At 45.0% G+C, this 21,899-nt stretch overlaps 2 protein-coding genes across 8 annotated transcripts in view; one reads left to right on the top strand and one right to left on the bottom strand.

Annotated features, from left to right (window-relative positions):
• TIMP3 (TIMP metallopeptidase inhibitor 3) overlaps positions 1-11,104 on the top strand; it is a 57,448-nt gene extending 46,344 nt beyond the window's left edge. Inside the window, exons 3-5 of the mRNA XM_006137972.4 lie at positions 3,079-3,190; positions 5,870-5,991; positions 8,369-11,104. Of these exons, the coding sequence (XP_006138034.1) occupies positions 3,079-3,190; positions 5,870-5,991; positions 8,369-8,566 (432 nt within the window). The 3' untranslated portion in view covers positions 8,567-11,104. The remainder of the gene's footprint in view (positions 1-3,078; positions 3,191-5,869; positions 5,992-8,368) is intronic.
• Positions 1-21,899, bottom strand: part of SYN3 (synapsin III) — a 390,200-nt gene that overhangs the window by 193,511 nt on the left and 174,790 nt on the right. The gene's annotated exons all lie outside the window — the stretch shown is intronic.

Below are 21,899 nucleotides of genomic sequence, written 5' to 3'. Positions count from 1 at the left end.
TCACCCAGTGTGCTGGTCGTGCCACTAAGCCAGTCAGTTTGCCCTCGGGGGCACCCCACCACCCTGTCTGGCTGGGCCAGAAGCTCTGGTCTCCCCTAGTCAAGGCATAGAATTGGGGTAATAGCCTCCACAGCAGAGCAACACACACTGAACCAGCTCAGCTGTGGGAGGATGCAACTATAAGGCTGCACTCAGGAACACAGCTCCAAAGTGGAACAAAACCCCAAATAAATCTGGCTTACTCCATATAAAAGTTTTATACACAGAGAGCTCATAAAGTCAGCTGCCTTTATCAATGAAAGAGAAATGCAGTGGTTTTGCTCTCCTTCCCTCCCCCAGTTACAATTATTTACATTGGGCTTGATAACAGACAAAAGAGTCTTTATCAAGTATAAACTGGAGGATTTAAATTATTTCAAGTGAAAACAGAGATCAAATTTACTAAGCCAAAATAAAACAGCCAGCTAATCCTAATACACTAGGACATTTATTGCATGCAAATTCTTACCTTAACAGTTGCTATAATCATCTTTTTCACAAGCTAGGCAACCTCCTACCTTGGGCCCGATCCTTCCTCCTGGTCAGTCTCCTGGGCTATGTCTAGACTACATTCCTCTGTCAAAAGAGGAATGTAAATGAGGCAAATCAAAAGTGCAAATGAAGCACGGATTTAAATATCCTGTGCTTCATTTGCATATTCACATCCAAGCGCTTTTTTGAAAAGGGTTTTTCGAAAGTTAAAGCGCAGTCTTGATGGGGTTCTTTTTTTAAAAAAAAAAAAAAAAACCAACCTTTTTTCAAAAGAACCAGAACCCCATCTAGACTGTGGTTTCACTTTCAAAAAAACCCTTTTTTGAAAAAGCGCTCGGATGTGAATATGCAAATGAAGCACGGGCTATTTAAATCTGCGCTTCATTTGCACTTTCAATTTGCTTCATTTGCATTCCTCTGTCAAAAGAGGAAAGTGGTTTAGACACGCCCCTGGAGTCTGGCCACCGCCCCCTGGTTTCTTTTCCCCACCTTTATATCCCTTTCACTCAAGTCAAGAATTCTTTGTGTTATGTTCAAATTTTTCTCTTATTGAGTGGAAAAGTACCAGATCCAAAATGGGTTCCAGCCTCATGTGGCCTCACCACATGTCTTTGTATGACCAACAACAATTTGAGCTTACAGGAAATGCAAACCCATTTACAGATCATTGTCTTGAACACCAGAGCATTATGTCTCTGGAGTAATAGTAATGGCTCTCCTTTGCACATTTAGAATTATAAACAGATCCACACTTCATATTTCTAACTTCACCTACAAGAATGACACATGAACAGAAATAAAATATACACATTCAGCAGAGTATAATTTTAAAAATGATATATTACATGATGAATTTTGCCTACAGCATCTTTGAGTTATGCATATTCATAAGCCAATTTTCATAAAGTATGGGGGGGCATGATAAAAAGAAACAGAAAAGTCACTGGATAACCCAGGAGATAGTTTTATCATAAAGCATAGTAAGATTTTTGTTTAATGTGTTTATAAATGAGAGCTGGCAGCAGTGGTCTAGCCTAGGTCAAAGTCTATTCAAGAACAGGAATTTTTCCATTGATTTCAGTGGGCTTTTGTTTAGGCCCAAAATGAAAGTGGTGGCCTCGGTGAGTTTTAAGAAAGAACTTAGTTAAGGAGAAATGTGAGTGAACAATTAATTTAGACGTGTGCCAAAATCATAGAGGAGTTGTAGGAACAGGGTATATATATACAGCATGGGAAAAGGTACCCAGAACACTTCCTAGTTGACACAGTTACAAAAATGCATAGCTTTGGGGTTTGTTTTGCTTAGGTATTTCCAATTATAAAAGGAAGGGGGGAGAAATGTCAAGCTAGCAAAACTGGTGTCTTAATGATGATGCAATAGAAAGATGGGGGTAAGGAAAGGATAGTGGCAGACCTAGAAGAGACAGTGAGGTTAAATGCATTGAGCACCTACTTGTGAACCTAAGTTCCAATGAGTATTTGATATCAATTAAGTTTTATAGACTTGGACAAGTAGGGAAAAACGTCATGACACCTGCGATTTACCTAATTCTCCAGTGTTTCTGTCTAAATTTTGGCCACCTGTACAAGTGGCCAAAATATCTGAAAAATGTCATGAATAATTTTTGTTGTTGACATTTTCAGGAAAATGGTCATTGAAATGACAAAAAAGACCAGCTTTAATTTTCATTCTAAGGGGTTATTTAATCCACATGACACACTTCAGCATGATAGGTAGTTTAGTTTTAAGAGTGCTGTTGATCCACACTGGGCACGGTCAAAGAATTTCTGCCCAATTTCAAATCCATTTGAACATAATGGGGTTTCCACTTACAAGAGAATGTGGGGGTAAGGTTCAGAGTAGATGGTAGAGAAATTCTACAGAAATAATACTCTGGTGTTAATATCATCAGTATGGTACCCATTTGTACTAGTTTGTGGGGAGGGCTGGTTTCTTAAGCTTTGCTTCAGCTAGAGAAATATTAAGACCCAACTGAAGTCAGGGGGTATGTCTACACTACCCCCCTAGTTCAAACTAGGGGGGTAGTGTAGACATACCCAGAGAGAGTTGGAATGCTTAACAGCCAAAAATCAGGGTTTGAGGCAAGTTTCTCAAATTGGGTATCTAAAATGGAAATCTCCTAGATAATAGAGACTGGAAAATGTGGGCCTTATATATTTCAAAATACAATCTCCCTAAATGAGATTCACAGGCACATTTTGTAGCTTCCCCCGGGAATAGTTTAGGATGTCTGTAAACCTTGGAAGTCCATGAGATGTGGCCACTCCTGGTCAGAAATGAGGTGAAGTTGTTATAGATGAAGATGCTGATGTATTTGCAGACATGTGGGGGGAGGATTGTAAACCACACACCTACAGTATGCCAGAGTCCAGCTAATACCATCAGTTTCTCACATTCATGAGCACTACAGTTTGATACCCAGAACCACAACTTATAATACCATTAAGTAACCCAAAGGAAATTCCAGCAGCGTGCTGAAAAACTATCCTCCTTACAGTCTAACACATCTTTCATTATTCCTTTAGATGTACAGGGGCTTTGACAAGATGCCACAAGTTCAATATATCTACACAGAAGCCTCTGAGAGTCTTTGTGGGGTCAAGCTTGAGGTCAACAAGTACCAGTATCTGATTACAGGTAAGGGACCAGTGGGATTTATTATCAGGACCTCTTTACTGTCTGTCTGTCTGTCCATATGTAACCTACATATCTACTGGGTGTGGTTCACTGTCCCATGTAGCAGCATTTAGACCACTTACAGAGAAAAAGAATAAGGGTACATCTACACTACAGCGCTAGTTCGAACTAACTTAGTTCGAATTAGTTAATTCGAACTAAGCTAATTCGAACTAACGCGTCTAGAACTAAAAACTAGTTCGAATTAGCGTTTTGCTAATTCGAACTAGCAAGTCCACATTGAGTGGACTCTGAACAGGGCTTAAGGATGGCCGGAAGCAGTGCCGGCAGGGCATCAGAGGAGGACTTAGAGCGTGGAGATGCTGTCTCAGGCTAGCCGAGGGCTGCGCTTAAAGGGTCCCGAACCCCACCCCGGACAGACATTTCTAAGGGGTGCCCCGCTTGAAAACCAGTCCTGGCTTGGAGTGCCCGGAGTGCCCACACTGGGCACATCACACCACTCGGCCATCAGCCCGGCTGCACTTGCCGCAGGCTGCCATCTGGGGAGAGGGGGCAATTGGGGGGCTGCAGGAGAGCTTCCACCCCCAGAAGCCCGCAGAGCCAGCCCAGTCCTCTCCATCGGGGGCGCGTACCCCATTCCTCCCTCACCTCCTTCCACTTACCCTTCCCTAGCCCCTTTTCTTGATGTACAAAATAAAGGACAATTGTGTTCAAAAATGGAATCTGTCTTTATTGAACAAAACGGGGGGAGACTGGGAAAAGGAGGTGGGAGAGGGGAAGAGAGAGGCTGGGAGAGGGGAGGGCAACTAACATGATTAGGGGTTGGGAACAGGTCCCAGATGAAGAGAGGCTACAGAGACTGGGACTGTTCAGCTTAGAAAAGAGGAGACGGAGGGGGGACAGAATAGAGGTCTCTAAAAGCAGGGGTTGCGTGGAGAGGGTGCATTCAGAAAAGTTCTTCCTGAGTTCCCATGAAGGAGGACTAGAGGACACCAAAGGAAAGGATGGGTAGCAGGCTTCAAACTAGTAAGAAAAAGTTGTTCTTCAGAAAGCAAATAGTTAACCTGCGGAACTCCTTGCTGCAGGAGGCTGTGAAGGCTGGAACTAGAACAGAGTTGAAAGGGAAGTGAGATCAAGTCATGGAGGTTGGGTCCATGGAGTAGTCTTAGCCAGGGGGTAGGAGTGGTGTCCCAGCCCAAAGTTTATGGAAGGCTGGAGAGGGATGGCACGAGACAAATGGCTTGGTCACTGTCTTCGGTCCATCCCCTCCAGGGTCCCTAGGGTTGGCTGCTGTCGGCAGACAGGCTACTGGGCTAGATGGACCTTAGGTCTGACCCAGGATGGCCATTGTAAGCTCAGGGCTCAGGATCGGGGGTCTCAGTGGACCCCCTTGATTTTCATGCACACCTGCTCTTGGGTGGCCAGGCTGGCAGCTCTCCTGCCCTAGCCGGCCACTTTCCTGTGCCTTGTGCGGCGATCGTGGACGAGGTCCACGATGTCCGCACTAGGCCAGGAAGGTGCCCGCCTCTTGCGGTCCAGGGCAAGCTCCCAGGAGCCGCCAGCCTGGTCCCGGGAAGAGGGGGTGGGCTGGGGGACATCGGGTGGGTGGCTCTGTGCCATGCCAGGTGCAGGGTCTGCTGGCTGGGTGCTGGCAGGCTTGCACCTGGCACGGGCACCGTAGCCAGCCCGTGCCCCTTTAAGGGGTCCGGGGCCGGGAGGGGGGCATAGAGTTTCCCTGGTGTTGGCCAGAGTGGCCACCAGGGAAACCTGGGGAGGGCTAGCCTCCCACTAGTTCGAATTAAGGGGCTACACACCCCTTAATTCGAACTAGCTAGTTCGAGCTAGGCTTAATCCTCGTAAAATGAGGTTTACCTAGTTCGAACTAAGTGCTCCGCTAGTTCGATTCAAATTCGAACTAGCGGAGCGCTAGTGTAGCGCCTAGGAAAGTTAGTTCGAACTAACGTCCGTTAGTTCGAACTAACTTTTCAGTGTAGACATACCCTGAGCGTGCTCTATTGCCTTAGTTGAAAAACCACTGGCTTTTAGCTCAGGCTGTAGAGGCTCATGCACTAAGCTCCAGAAGTCCCAGGTTTGGTTTTTCCTGTTCATGTTACAAGTATACTTGCCAGACATTCACATTGAATGGGTGCAGGTAGGTCAACTCTATAAGCAGTTTCTTAAAGACAATGTATGTCTGCTCTCTCCTATTTACAAACCATATAGGAACAAACATTTTTGTGGCTATTAATCCATAACTCAGCATAGTACAGACCAGTGTGATTAGAAACAACTAGGCACTGGCTTAGCTGAGCTAGAAATTGAAAAGCCCATTGGAACCAAGGAGTTGTTAAGATGAGGGTGCAAAGAGAATTTGGTCAGAGCACATGCCAAGTCCTGTTTCTCTAAGGTGCCAGCACACCTATACCTTGCCCTGCTATGGAGGGGAACATGATGGTGATGGTCTCCCAACTGCTGAGGAGAATTCTCACAGCTGGTACAAAGCTTCCAACTTGTGTAAGTCCAAAGTCTTGCCCACTAACCTCATGACTAATAGAACAAAATAAGCTGGACTATGACTAAAGGCATACACATGGGATTGGGAACATTAGCAGGCCCAAGAAATTAACTGACTGGCTGACCTGAGAAGAACTAATTTGTGTCCCTTTCTGTGTTTTCCAGGTCGGGTGTATGAAGGAAAGGTTTATACTGGCTTGTGTAACTTGTATGAAAAATGGGACCGATTGACCTTATCGCAGCGCAAAGGACTAAATCATCGTTACCACCTTGGTTGTGGCTGCAAGGTCTGTATTGCATTCACTTAGATGCAATTAAAAGCCTAGTTCTAGACCTGGGCTCATTGTAGCTCAATCCACCTGCATTACTGCTATCAGGGAAGGAATAAAAGGGCAAGAGTTTTGTTGGTTTTGGGCTTTTTTACAAAAGAGAAAAGGCAACACATTTTGCTTCCTTGCTGATTTCACAACATAATGAACACATTAAAAATTTCTCCCTGTGCCTTCTCTGAACTTTTTTTGGTATAATTTGGGGGTGGAAGCGAATTTATGACAATTTCACAGAAATTTTGCAGATAAGTTAATTGTGTGGAGGGCTGCTGAGAAAATGTGCCAAGCTTTCCCCCCCAAAAAACAGTTTGAGCGGTTAAAAGCTCAGAACTTTAAGAATTAGCACTCAATCCCCATCCTGCAAATACTTAGGCACATGTTTGACCCTAAACCAGAGGTTCCAAATCTATGGGGCACAGTGATAAGGTTATCCCCGGGACACAGAGACCTAATGGAGCCAGGCTGAAAAGCTGGAGTGAAGAGAGGGTTCTGTCTGGCCCTCAGTACATTTAAACTACGGAGTCACAGAGGGGTAGGTCCCGGACTTGGCACAAGCTGGGACAGAGTCGGGCTGCCTGCCCACCCAGCTCATAGTACATTTAAACTAGAGAGCTGCAGTGGGGTGTAGGTCCTGGACCCGGTGTGGACCGGGACAGCCCGGCTGGAGCAGCCTCTGTCTGTGGCCAGCTTGGACTGCAGCAGTCAGAGACTGCTGTGTGGCAGTAGCCCCTGTCCACAGGATCCCAGCAAACAGGGGCTGTTGCCAGAGCAGCCTCTATCCATGGCCAGGGGCTGCTTCGCAGCAGCCTTCCCCTGTCTCCCGCCCCCCCCCCCCCCCCCCCCCCCGCAAGTGGTCAACTAAATTAACTGATAAGCCCAGGCCAACTACTCACTTACATCCCTAGTATAGGATACTTCTCCCCGATTAACCCTGTTGAAAAGAGAGGAGTATGCATGATACATGAATTTCTGGAGTGGAGCTCAGCAAAAATAGTTTGGGAACCTTTGGATTACAAATAATGGGAGGGGAAAAGATGAAGGGAGGTGTGATGAATTCTGTGAATGGTAAAGTGGGCATGACTGGAAATGTTTGTGCATCACTGTTCTAAGCACACGGACAGTACCATTGATGTTAATGGTACAGGCAGTCCCCGACTTACGTGGATCCGACTTACGTCGGATCCCTAGATACGAACGGGGTGAGGCAACTCCCGCACATGCGCAGCAGCATTCCCGGGGCTCGCTCACCTGGGTCCTAGGATCCTCCTCCTCCTCGGGCCAGCTCCGACTGGGGTCCCACAGAGCTGCCGGGCAGAGGAAAAGTGCCTCCCCACGCCCACTGCCTCCCCCCACCCCCCTGCCAGCAACAGGCTGCCCCCTCCCCTGAGCAACAGGCTGCCGAACAGACAAAAGCAGCCTCTCTGTCCCTCCTCCCCTCTATACATGCCGGGCTCCCGGAGCGCAGCAGCGTCCCCGGGGCTCGCTCACCTGGGTCCTAGAATCCACCTTCTCCTCCTCTTTGGCCGGCTCCAACTGGCCTCTGCCTGCAGCAGCTGGCCACAGGACAGGGATCCCGCAGAGCTGCCGGGCAGAGGAAAAGTGCCTCCCCACGCCCGCTGCCCCCCCCCGCGGCCTCGCATCCTGCACGCCTCCCCCCTCCCCCCCTGCCAGCAACAGGCTGCCCCCTCCCCTGAGCAACAGGCTGCCGAACAGCAGACAAAAGCAGCCTCTCCGCCCCTCCTCCCCCTATACATGCTGGGCTCCCTGGGCAAACAAAGACTCCACCAAAACAAACAAAGTGCTGGCCTCATTGTGTTAGCAAAAAAAGGACCCTCCTCCTAGAACCCTGGGTGGTGTGTGGAAATAAAGCTATTAGCTCAAAGCATGGTGCAGAGCTGTTTGGTATTTGATGAGTTACTCCTTTAGTCCTGAGTTTGTCACAGGGACAGAAATAGATGTGAAATCTTCTGAACAGGGGAACAGACAGCAAAACAAACATTAGAGGGGAGTTAACCTTTCCCTATGCTATCCAAAACTAAAAAAAATGTTTGGCTAGAGTTTCCCCTACAATATGTACCAGTTCCGACTTACATACAAATTCAACTTAAGAACAAACCTACAGTACCTATCTTGTACGTAACCCGGGGACTGCCTGTACTACTTGTGCAGTAAGTTAACGACATGTTCATATGTTGGCAAAATCAGACCTTGATTTTTTTAGTCAGTACTTTAGTGGTGAAAGAGAATTTCAGAACCTTAGTTTCAGATGTAAAAGCAAAGGCCTATAAAATGTGCCTTTAATGTATCCTTACTCACTTGCTGATTATAATTGCAGATTAAGCCCTGCTACTACCTGCCCTGTTTCGTGACTTCCAAGAACGAGTGTCTTTGGACAGACATGCTCTCCAACTTCGGTCATTCAGGGTCTCAATCAAAGCACTACGCCTGCATCCGACAGAAGGAAGGATACTGCAGCTGGTACAGAGGATGGGCGCCTCCTGATAAAACTATCATCAATGCCACAGATCCCTAAGCACACAGTCGCTTCCCTATTTCCTTTCCTCCTTCCCTTTTGGCTGAGCTTCTCTTGGACAATAACAACTCCTACCAGATCATGATGATGACAAAGAAATTAGTGCCTGTTTTTCTTGCAAATTTTAGCACTTCGAACACTTAAAAAAAAGAAAGAAAAAGTTTATGCTGTCATACTGAATTTGTTTTAACCACCGTTTTCAATTTTGAGATCATTCATTTCAATCAGATTATATTCATCTGGGAACTTTCGTTTGCACATCAGAAAAAATTATGGAGCCCTTGCTCTCTATGTATCATTATCTATAGCAATATAATCTATATTTTTTTAGGAAAACAAAAATATAAAAACTATTCCAGCTGGGCACTATATCCTTCTTCCATGCCCTGGCTTCCCCAAGCCCTCTTCACACACTCATTGCACAAAATGTGTAGCTTGAAGGGGAAACTGGTTTAATTGATTAGAGCAGTAAACAAAGCCAACAAACAAACCCTTATTCAGATTGGAAACTGGAAGTGTGACTGGATACAGCAGTGGGAGAACTCAGCTGATGTTAAGACACTGCATCATCTGATGAAAACACCAAGGACTGAATGTCCCCCTTGCTCATTCAGTCATAGTGTGAAGGCAAGATCACAATGGAAGCTCTGGGGTTTCATAGAACGAAAAGAGATGGGTATTATTGTGAGGTTGGTTTTTTTTTAAACCTGCATTACAGGAAGTAATTCATCTAAGTGTAATGCAGCAGGTGAAAGTCTGAGCTTTTCTCTTAACAGAGTTGCTCCTGAAATTTATGCTCCTACAGCAAAACTCCTTTGTGAACATCTTAAGCCAAACAGATGCAAATTATCAAATACTGAAAATCAATCAATCACATGGAGAAGGAAAAGGGGGAGACCCACTAGGGTTTATTTCTATACAAAATCTATTGCCAAAATAGTGTTTAGCTGAAGTAAGATGTATATACATATAATGACATAAGCTATTTTTGACAGGACGTGGAATTATTTGGTGTTATATACAATGAATGCTTTGATTGTGTTTTGAAACAGAAATCTTGACATTCCTAGTCAGTGATTTATTTTTTGGTTAAAAAGACATTGAAACTCCAGTATATCTGCAGTAGTGGTTAGAATCACTGTTTGCTCCTCACTTCAGCCATCATGGCTTACCTCCTACAGCTACACTGGCTATAATTGTATATGTAGTGAAAGCAAAAGCTGGTGGAGCGAGGCAAGGAAAAGCAACAGCCAAAAACTCTAAATTTCAGCTGTCCAATGGATTCCAAGTGCTCTGTAACCCCCAAGCTGTTGTTAAGCATAACTGTGGGCATGTGCTTATTCCACGTCCTGAGGTGACATGGGGAAAGGGATGGTCTTGGATTCACTTGTTGACTGGAGGATTTTATTCATTCAGTTTTTATTCAGAAAACTATAATATAAATGTTCTTATTAAATAAAAATATTTTAAGGTTTAATGTTGATGTGGCGGGGTTGCTGACAGACTGGGTGACTGTGTATATTTTAATAAGTTTGTAGGGATAAGGGGGCAACACTTAACTTTTTTATAATTATTTATCTTACATAGTCATGTATCTTCAATTCATTCCACTTAGGAAGCAGAGCTGCTGTCAGCAACAAAAGACATTGCAGTCATCCTAGACAGGGACAATATAGCATTCTCTATGCAGTGATCTTTTCAATTTATCTGAGGCTTCTTCATCCATAGGAGAGCAATGTATTCTAGTTTTGGACTGATGCATCAATTGTTCAGGGCCTTTTTTACTTCAGTGATGCTATGCTGATTTACACCAGTTGAGGATCTGACCCATTTAATCGACTCTTTCAGCAGAATGTGTGCGATAGGTTTAAATGGTATTTTTTTCTAGAATTGTTTGGATTAGAAGAGACGATGGCTGGAATATTCAATGCCTAAGTGGTTTAGGAGCACTAACTTCACTGAAAGTCAATGGGACTTGTGCCTAGGCACACTTTTAAACATGCCTGGTCCCTATGCCTAAATTATGGACCTGATCAAAGGCAATAAGCACCCTCAATTCTTACTGAGATAAGGGGGAAATTGGGTTGTTCTTTAGGATCAGGTACTATATCTCAGTCTGCTTCCTTTTTGAGCTGGGCATCATCGAGTTGGGCTTTCAACACAGGGGACCGATTTCTGCTCCACCTGGGCAACCGCAATGCAGTCACAGGTGTTACTGAAAGCAGAATTGTGCCCCTCCATCTCGAGCAATGATAATTCTACAACCATACTTCACAAGTTGTGAAGTGACCATCACTGGAGCTAACCAACGCCTAACCCAACTACCATTTGATCAAAGGTGCTTTAGCGGTCATTAAATCTCTCAGCACAGCCATTGCTCCAAGCTTTGGAAGGCGGGAGGAAGAGGCTTGTTATGAAAAGAGTTGTCAGACTTTAATTTGGATTTCCATTAAACCATAGCTTTGTGTATTTTACCTGCTCACTGACTGTATAATTTAAAATCACATAAATAACTGAAACTCGACAGTATTGCAATCACATTATTGTGGAAAATCTTTTTATTTTGTTGCTATGAAGATGTGTGTTGCTAAGTAGGCTGTAATCTATCTGCATGCATTGTAAACAAAACCCAACCCTGCTACCAGCAGAGTTATTTTCCTATTCAGATTTTCATTTTATATTGCAGAGGGTAAAAATATTTTTGACATACAGACAGCTTGACTGGTAAAGGCGGGGGGTTGGAAAGCAAACCTCACTGTTGCCAAATAAAGATGCAACTTTAGAGGCTTTTTAAAACATGGAGCTAAATACAGGGAAAGAGCGAGGAGGAAAGAAAATAGCACAAAATACATTTCTTGCGGGAGGCTCCTTTAAAAAAAATGAATACTATCAAGGATATGTATTTTGTGGACTAAGATTTACCTTGCACTTGCCCAGTCCAAAGTCCATTGAAATCAATGGATATATTTCCATTGACTTAAATGGGCTTTGAGGTCAGATTCCTAAACCTTCTGCCTGCCTTTTTATCTACTCTTCTCTTGCCCCACTGAAGACTACTCCAGGCTGCCAAGGCACAAAACCCTCCCTCTGGATTACGACAGGCCCTGCCATACTTAGGCACCCTTTGTGAAGTTGCCTTCAGGGTGCTGTTTTCCCAGATTAGCTGGGACTGCCATTGCCATCACACAAATATCTTGCTGCTTCCACTTTGTTGCTAGAGTGGAAGTGTGGCCTCTAACATCCCCACCATCTGCTCTGTGCTGACACGGATGCTGTCAATGGGACTACTCACATCAGTGTCTGCATGACCGGGGCCTTCAGCTTTTAGCAAACACACTTCTACTATGTTTTAAATAAATCAATATTATTAAAACTACAATTTTACAAAGTTAATTCACTTTTCTAGACTGTTTTTGCTGTTTTGTTTTGTTTTGTTTCCTCTTCTCTCAACTTTTACAATAGATCATCAGTTTCACTTTCTTCTATGGTCAGTGTCAAATCAATTTCACTTTCCAGTTCTCACAAGCACAGGCTTGTAATTTTGGGACTGCAAACTCTGTTTGGGGACTCTGTTTAAAACTGATTTCCTTTGGAATTAAAAATATTTTGAAGTTGGGGGTAGGTTTTTTTCCCTTCCTTTTTCTTTAGGGAAAAGGGTTGAGGGGGATTGTTTGTATGTAGAATTTCCTGTGCAGAGTCTCAGTGCGCTCAGTAGGGATCTGTGCCAACACTGCAGTCCACCCACCCAGTGTAAATTGCAGAAGTGCTACACATGACCCTCATCTACACTTTCAGCTGGGGTGTAATTCCCTACTTGAGTAGGCAAAACCCACTCTAGCTCTGGTCAGCAGTGCCAACAATGGGACAAGCGACGAGGAGTCCTGTGGCACCTTATAGACTAACTGAAGTGTAGGAGCATAAGCTTTCGTGGGCAAAGACCCACTTCGTCAGATGCATGTAGTCATGCATCTGACTACATGCATCTGATGAAGTGGGTCTTTGCCCACGAAAGCTTATGCTCCTACACTTCAGTTAGTCTATAAGGTGCCACAGGACTCCTCGTCGCTTTTGCAGATTCAGACTAACATGGCTACCCCTCTGATACTTAACAATGGGACAGGCCAGCTACTCCGAGTATGTGCTTAGTGTCTCAGAGGGATGCTTCTTGGCACCTAATGCTTCTTGCCACCAGCTACACTATTATAGCACATATAACGCCCCCCCCCCTCTCATACAAAGTATAGGCATATCCTTAAACACTGACCATCCACTCTCACCACGAGTGCAAAATGCTACCTTCAGGATGACAATGAACAAATCATTTTATAAGAAATCAAAATGAAGGCACAATGAAGAAAGAGCTCCTACTGTTTTAAAGGACTTTCCAAGTATATTTCTTCAACATTTTTCAAAATATTTTAAGTCTTGAATTCTTTATATTTTGAGAGGGGAGGGACACAATTTAAAGGATGGTGCAAACATTATTTTAAATGCAGGTCAAAGATTTATACCTATCAATTTTGACAAAATCCTTACAAAATCAACTAATCTTATGCAACTGCTTTTGCCAGACTGGCTTCTTGTATCTCTGGCATGCCCTTGTCTTCACTGAGCCACTCTGCTATTTCTGGGAGGCACAGAAATTTGAGTAAGGGAAACATAGCCTGGGAGAACGTTTTGTTCAGAAGAAATGTATTTGTTGCTAAATTCTGTAACACTGTTTACAGTTTTCCTCCATGTTATTTATAAATTTTATACTCCGTGAATGTATATTGTCTTTAAGGTAATACTGCATACTGTTCAATTTTTATAGTGTCCTTTTATTCTAAACAGTAAAACGGTTTTATTTCTATCACATACATTCTGTCTTTGCCTTGCTTATGATAGGCAGTCTCTGTTACTTTAACCAAATATGAATGATCCTAGAAACTGTTGCTTTTTCATTGGCTCTTATGTGAAAATGAAGATTCAGGTAATTGTTCTACTCCCTCAACAACACTTTTTATCTTTCAAAGCAACCACTCTCTTGCAATCAGATTTTTTGGGTCACCAGCCCCAAGATAAGAGGAAAGGAGAACCCTTTTGGAGCCTGAGTTCCATTTTTTTCATGTCTACCAATTTTGGCCAGATGGGATCACTACAGCGCAAAACAGCCACTATGGCTCCCATTTCCAAACCAAAAATGGGAACGCGTTAGCTACCGCCCTGACCCTGTTAGCCACGCAAACCTGCCACAGGAAAGTCCCACCCCTGGAAGTAATACTTCCGAGGTCAAGATGGACACATGACCAGAAGTAAAGGGTGTCAGGTGACCCCTCTCAGAACTCCTACTGTCCTCTACCAATAGGGATGGTTTGGGTCCCCATAGGACATCCCCATGCAACTATACTGCAATTGCATTAACCCAGGCCCCAGACCTAGGGTCCCATGACACTGCAGCACTAGGCATCCAACTCTGATTCAAGATAAGATCCAGGATCCGACACCTATGACTTTGCAGTGTAGATACATCCTCATTTGACTTGGGGCCTGGGAGTCATCCTGAACTATCCCACAATTTCATGGGACAACTTCCTTAGTCCTCTTAACGGATGATGCTTACCGGTTCCAATTAACTGGTAATCAAAAGTGGCTGGAGCAGCTCCTCACCTGCTATGATCATGGGGGTGCTCCAGCCCCACAGAGGGCCTGTGGCAGATGGGGTTGCTCTTGTCTGAAGCAGCCCCTGGCTGAGGGGAACCCGGGAGTCCTGCAGGGAGGGATTGCGCCAGTGTCCGCAGCAGCCTCTCTGTGGGGAGTCCAGCTTGCTGTGGACGGGCTGCTCCAGAGGAGGCTAGGACCTGATGACAATCCCAGTGTGACCTAACATTAACCGGTTAACCGATTAATGGGAATTTACATCCCTAATGAGATGTACTGCAACTGCATTGTTTTGAAGTAACTGCAAAACTATCAAGTGGCCTCCGTTTCTACAAGCCAGAATGACAGTACTGAACTAACCATGAAAATTACAGGATGGAGAAGACCATGTAACTGACCCTCACCACCACCGCATGAAATTATGTTTCCCATGGAAATCAGTGGGGCTGGGCTATTCTGTATGTAAAGCTACTGAGACATGTAAACGTCAATACCATGATGGCAATGCCTATATTATATAAATAATACCTAAATTGCCAAATGAAACCACTTCCCAACCTCCTTACAAAGTACCTGAGCCAATTTAAATTTTAAGCTAGGATTGGGCTCAAAGCAATCTGCTGACATTACCCAAGAAGATCCAGTTAACATTTAGTCACCCTTCAAAAATATAAGGGACCAGTCAGTAAAAGCCCCACTGCCTGGTAGAGGCAATCTTTGAAGAAAACTGGAGAGGCTTTGAATTTACTTCTCCTGACAGCAGCACTTTCTCTCACTGGATGTGGGGTCTTTAGCACAGGTTTCACTTTGTGTGTTAGAATAACTCAGAAATGCGTTGTCACAGTTAACTCCATTCAGGTCTAGGCAACATGCAGCTCAAAGACAGAAGAACAAATCCCTTGAAACTGGAAGTCAAACCATCTCACCTCTTCACAGAGCTCACAAAGGGCTTGTTCACCCAGACACACAAATCATGACAACCCTCTCTGCAGAGAGACAATGCATCCTGCCTCTCTGTGGACACACCAAGTGTTTACACGCGGCATCTTAACACACCATTTAAATCAACTGCTTGGATGAAGAAGATTCACAGAGTCTGTCCATGATCCACACTGGAGTGATGCAGTAATTTCCCTGCTGTGGTAACAGACCTGATCTCTCTGTGGGTTTCTGTGGAGTGGCAGGGAGCCCGGGATAGTCTCTCAAGGGGAGAAGCTGGGGGTGCCTCTATTTCAGTGACTCAAACTTTTTGGCCCATGGACCACCTGTCTCAATGTAAACTTTTCCGCAGACCACCAGTTGCTAATTGAAACTCACCGTTAATTACATAATTATGCCTGAGCTATTTTAAATAAAGTAAAATAATAATTTATGTTCAGCACAAAAGGTTTCAAAGTTTTCTTTATGTATGGCAGGAGTGGGGAACCTTTTTTGGGTTGAAGGCTATTGACAGACAGAAAAATCAGTTGGGGACTACACGAGTGAGAAGCACATAGGCCAGATTTACTTTTCTGGGGTTCTGGAGTTAGTGGATTTTATGGACTCCCTTAGGCTCTGGGGAAGGGACAAAAATGAGGGGTTCATTGTGTGGGAGAGGGCTGCCAGTGAGTGGGATAGTGATGGGATGCAAGATCTGGGAGGGAGATTAGGGTGTAGAAGAGAGAGAGGTTGCAAGGTCTGGGTGGGAGGTAGGGTACAGAAGCAGGCTGCAAGTAGGGTGTCTGGCCAGGGGAGAGAGCAGGAGCAAGGGAGGGGGTAGGTGTCTGGCTGGGAGAAGGGTGCAGGAACAACAAAGGGTGTTGGAGCAAGCAGGGGGTGTAGAGTCTTGTGGGGGGACTGAGTGAGGGGGATTCGGGTGTGGGAGTCTGGGCATGAGGGGGAACGCTTACCTGGCTTCATGCCCCCTGACAGCAGGGAAAGCTTCTAGACAGTGTGCTGCCATTTCCCTAGCAGGATGGGGAGGGAGAACGAACTCAGCCCCCTCTCTGCAAGGCTGCAGCACCAGCTCCAGCTTCCTGCTCGGAGGCATGGGGGGGGGGAGGTCAAGAAAGCCCCCACCCACCAGACCCAGCTCGCAGAGAATGGCAGAGCCAGTGGTTCTGTGCACTGCCTTTTCCCCAGCAGGGTGGGGAGGAATGGGTGGGGGGAGGAGGGAGAGAGAAAGCAGCAGTGAACGGAATGCACCTGCTGAGCCTGAGTGAGCCCTGCCCTGCAGTGCCTCAGACAAATTCCGCATGGTCCCTGCCGGGGCTCAGGTGGCAGCTCCAAGGAGTGACTCTGACGGGGTTTTCCTCGGACCTGCCCAGTACCCACCCCCCGGCAGCAGCAAAGAGCAAGCAGCTGCCTGGGGATGGAGGAAGAGGTGGCACGGCCAAACCATGGCAGAGACACTCCCATGAAGGGAGAAGGGCACTGGATGGTGGTGGGGCAGGAGCAGGGCCGGCCCGTGCGTATAGGCCGCCTTGGCCATCACCTAGGGCGCTGCGTTAAATGGGGCGCCCAATGATGACATCACACCATTGAGGGCTGTGGAGGCAGGAGTGCTGATCGCACATTCCGCCTGGGGCGCCAGCTGCTGGCAGCCCACCTCGGGCCGCCCTTGGGCGGGAGCTTGCCAGGTGGCGGTGCGCACCATGCTGGAGCTTGGAGAACGCTCCAGAGTTCAGCTTCCAATCTGCTCCAGAAACCGCACACCACTGGGAGTGGTCCTGGCTGCCTGCCAGCAAAGCACCAAGGAAGCCGCCTACATGCTTGGGTGGGGAGGTGTTGATGCTGCACCACACTAGTGGTGAGTGTCTGCGAGGCTGTCCCAGTGGGGGAAGGAAATGGCGGTGCCATTTCTAGCCAGATCCTGTGGGGCCCTACTTGATGGGGACACTAGGACAGAGTATTTAAATTTGGGACTGTCCCAGAAAATCTGGAGGATATGGCTGGTGTAACTATGGCTGAATGTGCAACTTTGACTGCTCCTGGAGAACATTTACCCCAGTTTTGTGTGCAACACAGGATGATGTTGATTTACAACAGGCTATACCACAGATGCAAGTTTGAAGCACATTTTATCTAACATAACAGTGTTTTAATTGACTTATGGCCCAGAATGAGAGAAGGTGGAGATTACATAATCAAGTCCTTTCTTTCTATTGTGACAATCCCATCCTCATAATATCTCTTTAATGCAGTGCAACCTGTAGTTATGGCTAGTCAAATATTTTCCATGAAAGCTTTCCTTGTGCTAGAAAACTAGGAAATTAAAATTAAATTAAATTAAATTAAATTTAATTTAATTTAAATTTTAAAAGACTACCCCTTTTCCTCAAAATGTTGAATTTGTCAGCAAACTGAAAACCAAAATATTTGGCTTTCTGGCAAAAAGTAGAAATTTTCCACTGAAATTTTTGATGAAATATCTTTTGTTCTAAAATTTCCATCACAGATTTGTCACTCTATATATCCACCATTTGCTGACCTGCATTATGACAAGTCCTCATCCATAACATTTTCCAAATAGGACCTCATTAGTATTTTGAAAAGTTTGGACACGCAAAGATGCTCTGACAACTGTACTAGTGAGGGAGAGTTACTTTTGGAAGAGATTTAATTCAAGTAAGCTCTAAGTGACACCCACACAAGGATCACAAAATGCTTTATAAATATCAGCTAACTTAGTTCCACAACACTCCTGTAAGGGGGGGGAAGAATCATTATTGCCATTTTACATCTAAGTAAACAAAGGATGTCAGTTAAGTGACTTGGCAAGATCACAGGAGATGTGTGTGGTGGAGATTGAAGCAAAGTTGGCTGCTTTTCCCCAAACACATACTTGCCCCTATATAGTCTCTATCTGCATGAATTGGGTCTTCTTTCTTTTCTGAACGTTTGGGGAGTAGAGGCTCTTCCTAAGGATACTCATATTTGTCCATAAACAACGGCATTTACATACAAATGAATTTATTGTCTGTCCATTATTTGCATTAATTCAAACATCCCAGAGCCAATATGCACCCATCTTTCACACCTGGTGCCATCAAGGGGACCCCACATGCAGCTGTGGCCAGCTACAATGTCACTCATCACTGGTGACTGCCCCCTGAGCAGCTTTGATGCTGGCTTGCATGCTCTGCACGTTGCTGACAAGGCTGCCACAAACTGGTGTGGCAAGCTCTACATCCGATAAGAGGTCGTTTGCAGTTTGTTATTTGTCTATTTAAAAGGCTTCCATTGTTCTTTCCAGGAGTCGAAACAGGGTTACTCACAGGCTGGAAAGCGCTTATCCAAACTAATTGATGAATCACAAAATTCATTTGGATAAGTTCACCAATTATTTCTAACCAGGAAATTAAAATTATATCTGTCAGATAAATTATTTGCAATAAACAGTTTGACAAGCTCCATTAGAAATTAAATCCTAATGTGAGGGCAAAACAAAATTGCATCTGTACTGAAGCATTTTGGATGGCAAAAGGTCCACATAATTTGTTGATTAAATGAAAACAGGCCTTACAAATTCATTTGACTTGAACAGACTAGGACAAACTGTAGCCTGGTGTAAAGAGCACACCCTTCTGCTATCTGTCTTAGGTACGGGTTGTCAGGATCATCCCTAGGGAGGTTCAGGGCTTGGGGCAACCCGATCCAGTGCCCCACGCACGGGTCCCAGGGCAACCCACACCATCCACCACAGGCCCTGCCTCTATCCTTCTCCACTCCACTGCACCACCCCGCCACAGCCTTCCTGCTCCCTGTCCCACCCCCTTGCCAAAGCCCCTTCCCCCTGAGCCAGAGGATTACTGGGGGCCTGGAACGGGGCGGGAGCAGGGGTCAGCCCCTCTACTCGCACTCACTGTGGTGGCAGGAGCCAGAATAACCCAGCAGCCTGCTCTGCTCTGACCCTCTGCCTTTTCCTAGCACCCTGCTTCTCCGCAGCAGTGGAAAGCAGAGTGTCCTGGGGCCAGGGCACTCTGTTTCCTGCTACCGTGGTGAAGCCATGCTCAGCAAGCTGGGAAGGAGCGGTGGGGTGGATGGAGCAGGCTGCTGGGTCGCTCCAGCTTCCACAGCCAAAGTGAGTGAAGGAGGGAGACAACCCCTGCTGCTGCCCCGCACCAGGGCCCTCTGGAACGCATTCCTAGGACAGTTGAGGTGGCCATTCTGGGGGCCCCCAAAGACTCAGGAGGCCACCCCGAACCATCCTATGGATGGGACAGCTCTGACTGCAGCATCTGAGCACCTCACCATCTTTAACATATGTCTCCTAGGATTTAGGGACTGGCTATTACCACCATGTTACAGATGGGGAATAGAAACAGAGGGGATGAAGGGCCAGATTTTTAAAGGTACTAGCTACTCGCACATCCAGATGCTTTTGGGGATTTTCATAAGCAGCTGGAGACTCTTTTTTTCTATTTGAAAATCCCACTAGGCATTTACCTACATGTTTAGGCACCTAAATATCTTCAAAGGTCTCTCTTAAAGGACTTACTAAAAGGTCACAGAAGTAGTATGCGGCAGATCACGGAATCCAATCCAGGTCTCCACCATCCCAGGCTAGCACCTTAATTACCGGGCCACAGAATTTCTCTTTATTCTCAACTACAGACCAAGGCAAGAGGCCAAAAGACAGAAATATTGGACAGTCTGGAAAGAGAAGGATCTTGTTTCATTTATGGTAAGAATGTCAAGTAATTTGCCGTTTTCAACTCCAAAGTGAACCTAAATACTTGCTGAAAATGCAAGTGGCTGGCCTCCTTTGGATCTTTTTGTGTCTCAGACACCAATTATAAAACTTTCCCCTGATTATACAGAATGCTAATCAGCCACATCATCTGTGGGGAGAGCCAGCCTACAGATATCATAAAAAAGCCTAATCCTTTGACCATTGAAAGAATCAAGTGTGGAATGGACTCAAAACTTATAAGATACATATCAATCTCTTTTGGATGCGTATATATTACCACCCAGCTTTGCTAACAGAGATGGAGGCTTTTTTCACTGTCAAACCTTTATGAGTATGGGACATAGCTTAGACTTATCAATATGAACATACACATTGTCAGTAAAACATAGAAATGTAAGGCTAGAAGGGATCTCTAGTAGTCATCTAGTCCAGTTCCCCAAGCTAAGGCAGCATCTAAGTAAAATCTAGACATCTCTGACAGGTGTTTGTCCAACCAGTTCGGTCGTGGGGATTCCACAACTTGGTTTGGAAGCCCACTCCAGTGCTTAAATGTCCTTATCATTCAAAAGATTTTCCTACCATCTAACCTAAATTGCCTTGCTGTACATTGAGCCCATTAAATATTGATCTAGAATCTTATGGATGTCGATTAATATTTTCCATTTAACACATTATTTTCTTACTGTGATTGATAATCTGCATTTAACAAAAGCATATTAAAAAATCCTGAAATAGATGTTTGATGATTACCTTATTGCATGTTCATTCATGTAAATGATTATCTACAGTATCCAATCCTTCCATCAACACTACTACCAATGAAGATTATGGAGGAAGTTGATAGCATTGATCTTATTAACAAAATTAAACCGATGGAAAAAAAAGGAGAAAGGCCCTTTCAGGATACCATTCCACTCATTTGATGCACTTACAGCCCTGATTTAGTTGGCAGGAGTAGGCCTTCTAAACTTATGACCTCTCAGGCCACATCTCCACTTTTGCTGCTCTAGAAATCGATCTTCTGGTGTTCTATTTAGTGGACTGGCTATTTAAGACCTGCTAAATCAAATGCTGAGGGTCGTTCCGATCGATACAGTTGTGAGGAGTAAGAGAAGCCAATGGAAGTGTTTGCTCCCATTGGCCTCCCTCTGTGAAGGCAGTGCCAAGCTCATCTTAAGGTAAGCCAACTCCAGCTATATATTTTACGTAGCTGGAGTTACATACCTTAACCTGACCTTCCAGGGTGGGTTAGTTGTGTACCAGCATATAAGAGGGATTTAGGTCAGGGCATCCTGTATTATGAATGACATATGAGTTATTGAGAGAAGACACCAATTTTCATCTCACAAGCAGGGCAGATTCTAAATTGTGTGAGAACCTCATCAGCCTTGCAACTGAATTAGAAATGAACCAAGCTATACAGACTGAAAAGCAGGCGGCAATTTAGACACGGGATTAGGGCTCATAGAAAGGTCCATTGAGATCTCTGAAGTAGTCAGAAAGAGTGATAGGTACATGGACATATCTTAACAGTTGAACTTCTCAAAGGGCCAGGCTAAGAGTAGACATCCATCAGCCTAGGGCCAGTCCCACTTGTAATGGAAAAACAAAAGAAATACAGCTGAGTTGTTTAAACTGTCCCAATTCTGCTCCTTCGCCAGGTTTAAAACAAGACAGCTGCCCAGCGCTTAGGAAGTTGCTGTCTTTTAAGGAGCTCATGGAATGCCTAATTATTGTGTAGGTCTAAGGTACAATATGTTCTAGTACACAGATAGGATGAATAAACACCAAGAGCAATTATGCTACAGCGAATTATGCAAGCCAAATAAAACAAGAGTCATGTTAAAAACACCCTCCAAACCACTCCATTTAACAATCAAACAGCTGGTAAGTATGTTTAATAGATGGTAACCATGTCACAGATGAGACAAATCAAGAGCAGCACAGAATTCTTTTATAAGAAACTTCTGTTACTCCCCACATTCCTCATCTTCCTGTTCATCAACACATTAGGTAGAG

Source organism: Pelodiscus sinensis, chromosome 1 (genome assembly GCF_049634645.1).
Source record: "Pelodiscus sinensis isolate JC-2024 chromosome 1, ASM4963464v1, whole genome shotgun sequence".
NCBI classification, from domain to species: domain Eukaryota; kingdom Metazoa; phylum Chordata; order Testudines; family Trionychidae; genus Pelodiscus; species Pelodiscus sinensis.
Note: the sequence above shows the minus strand (reverse complement) of the source record. Positions and strands in the feature narration are given on the sequence as shown.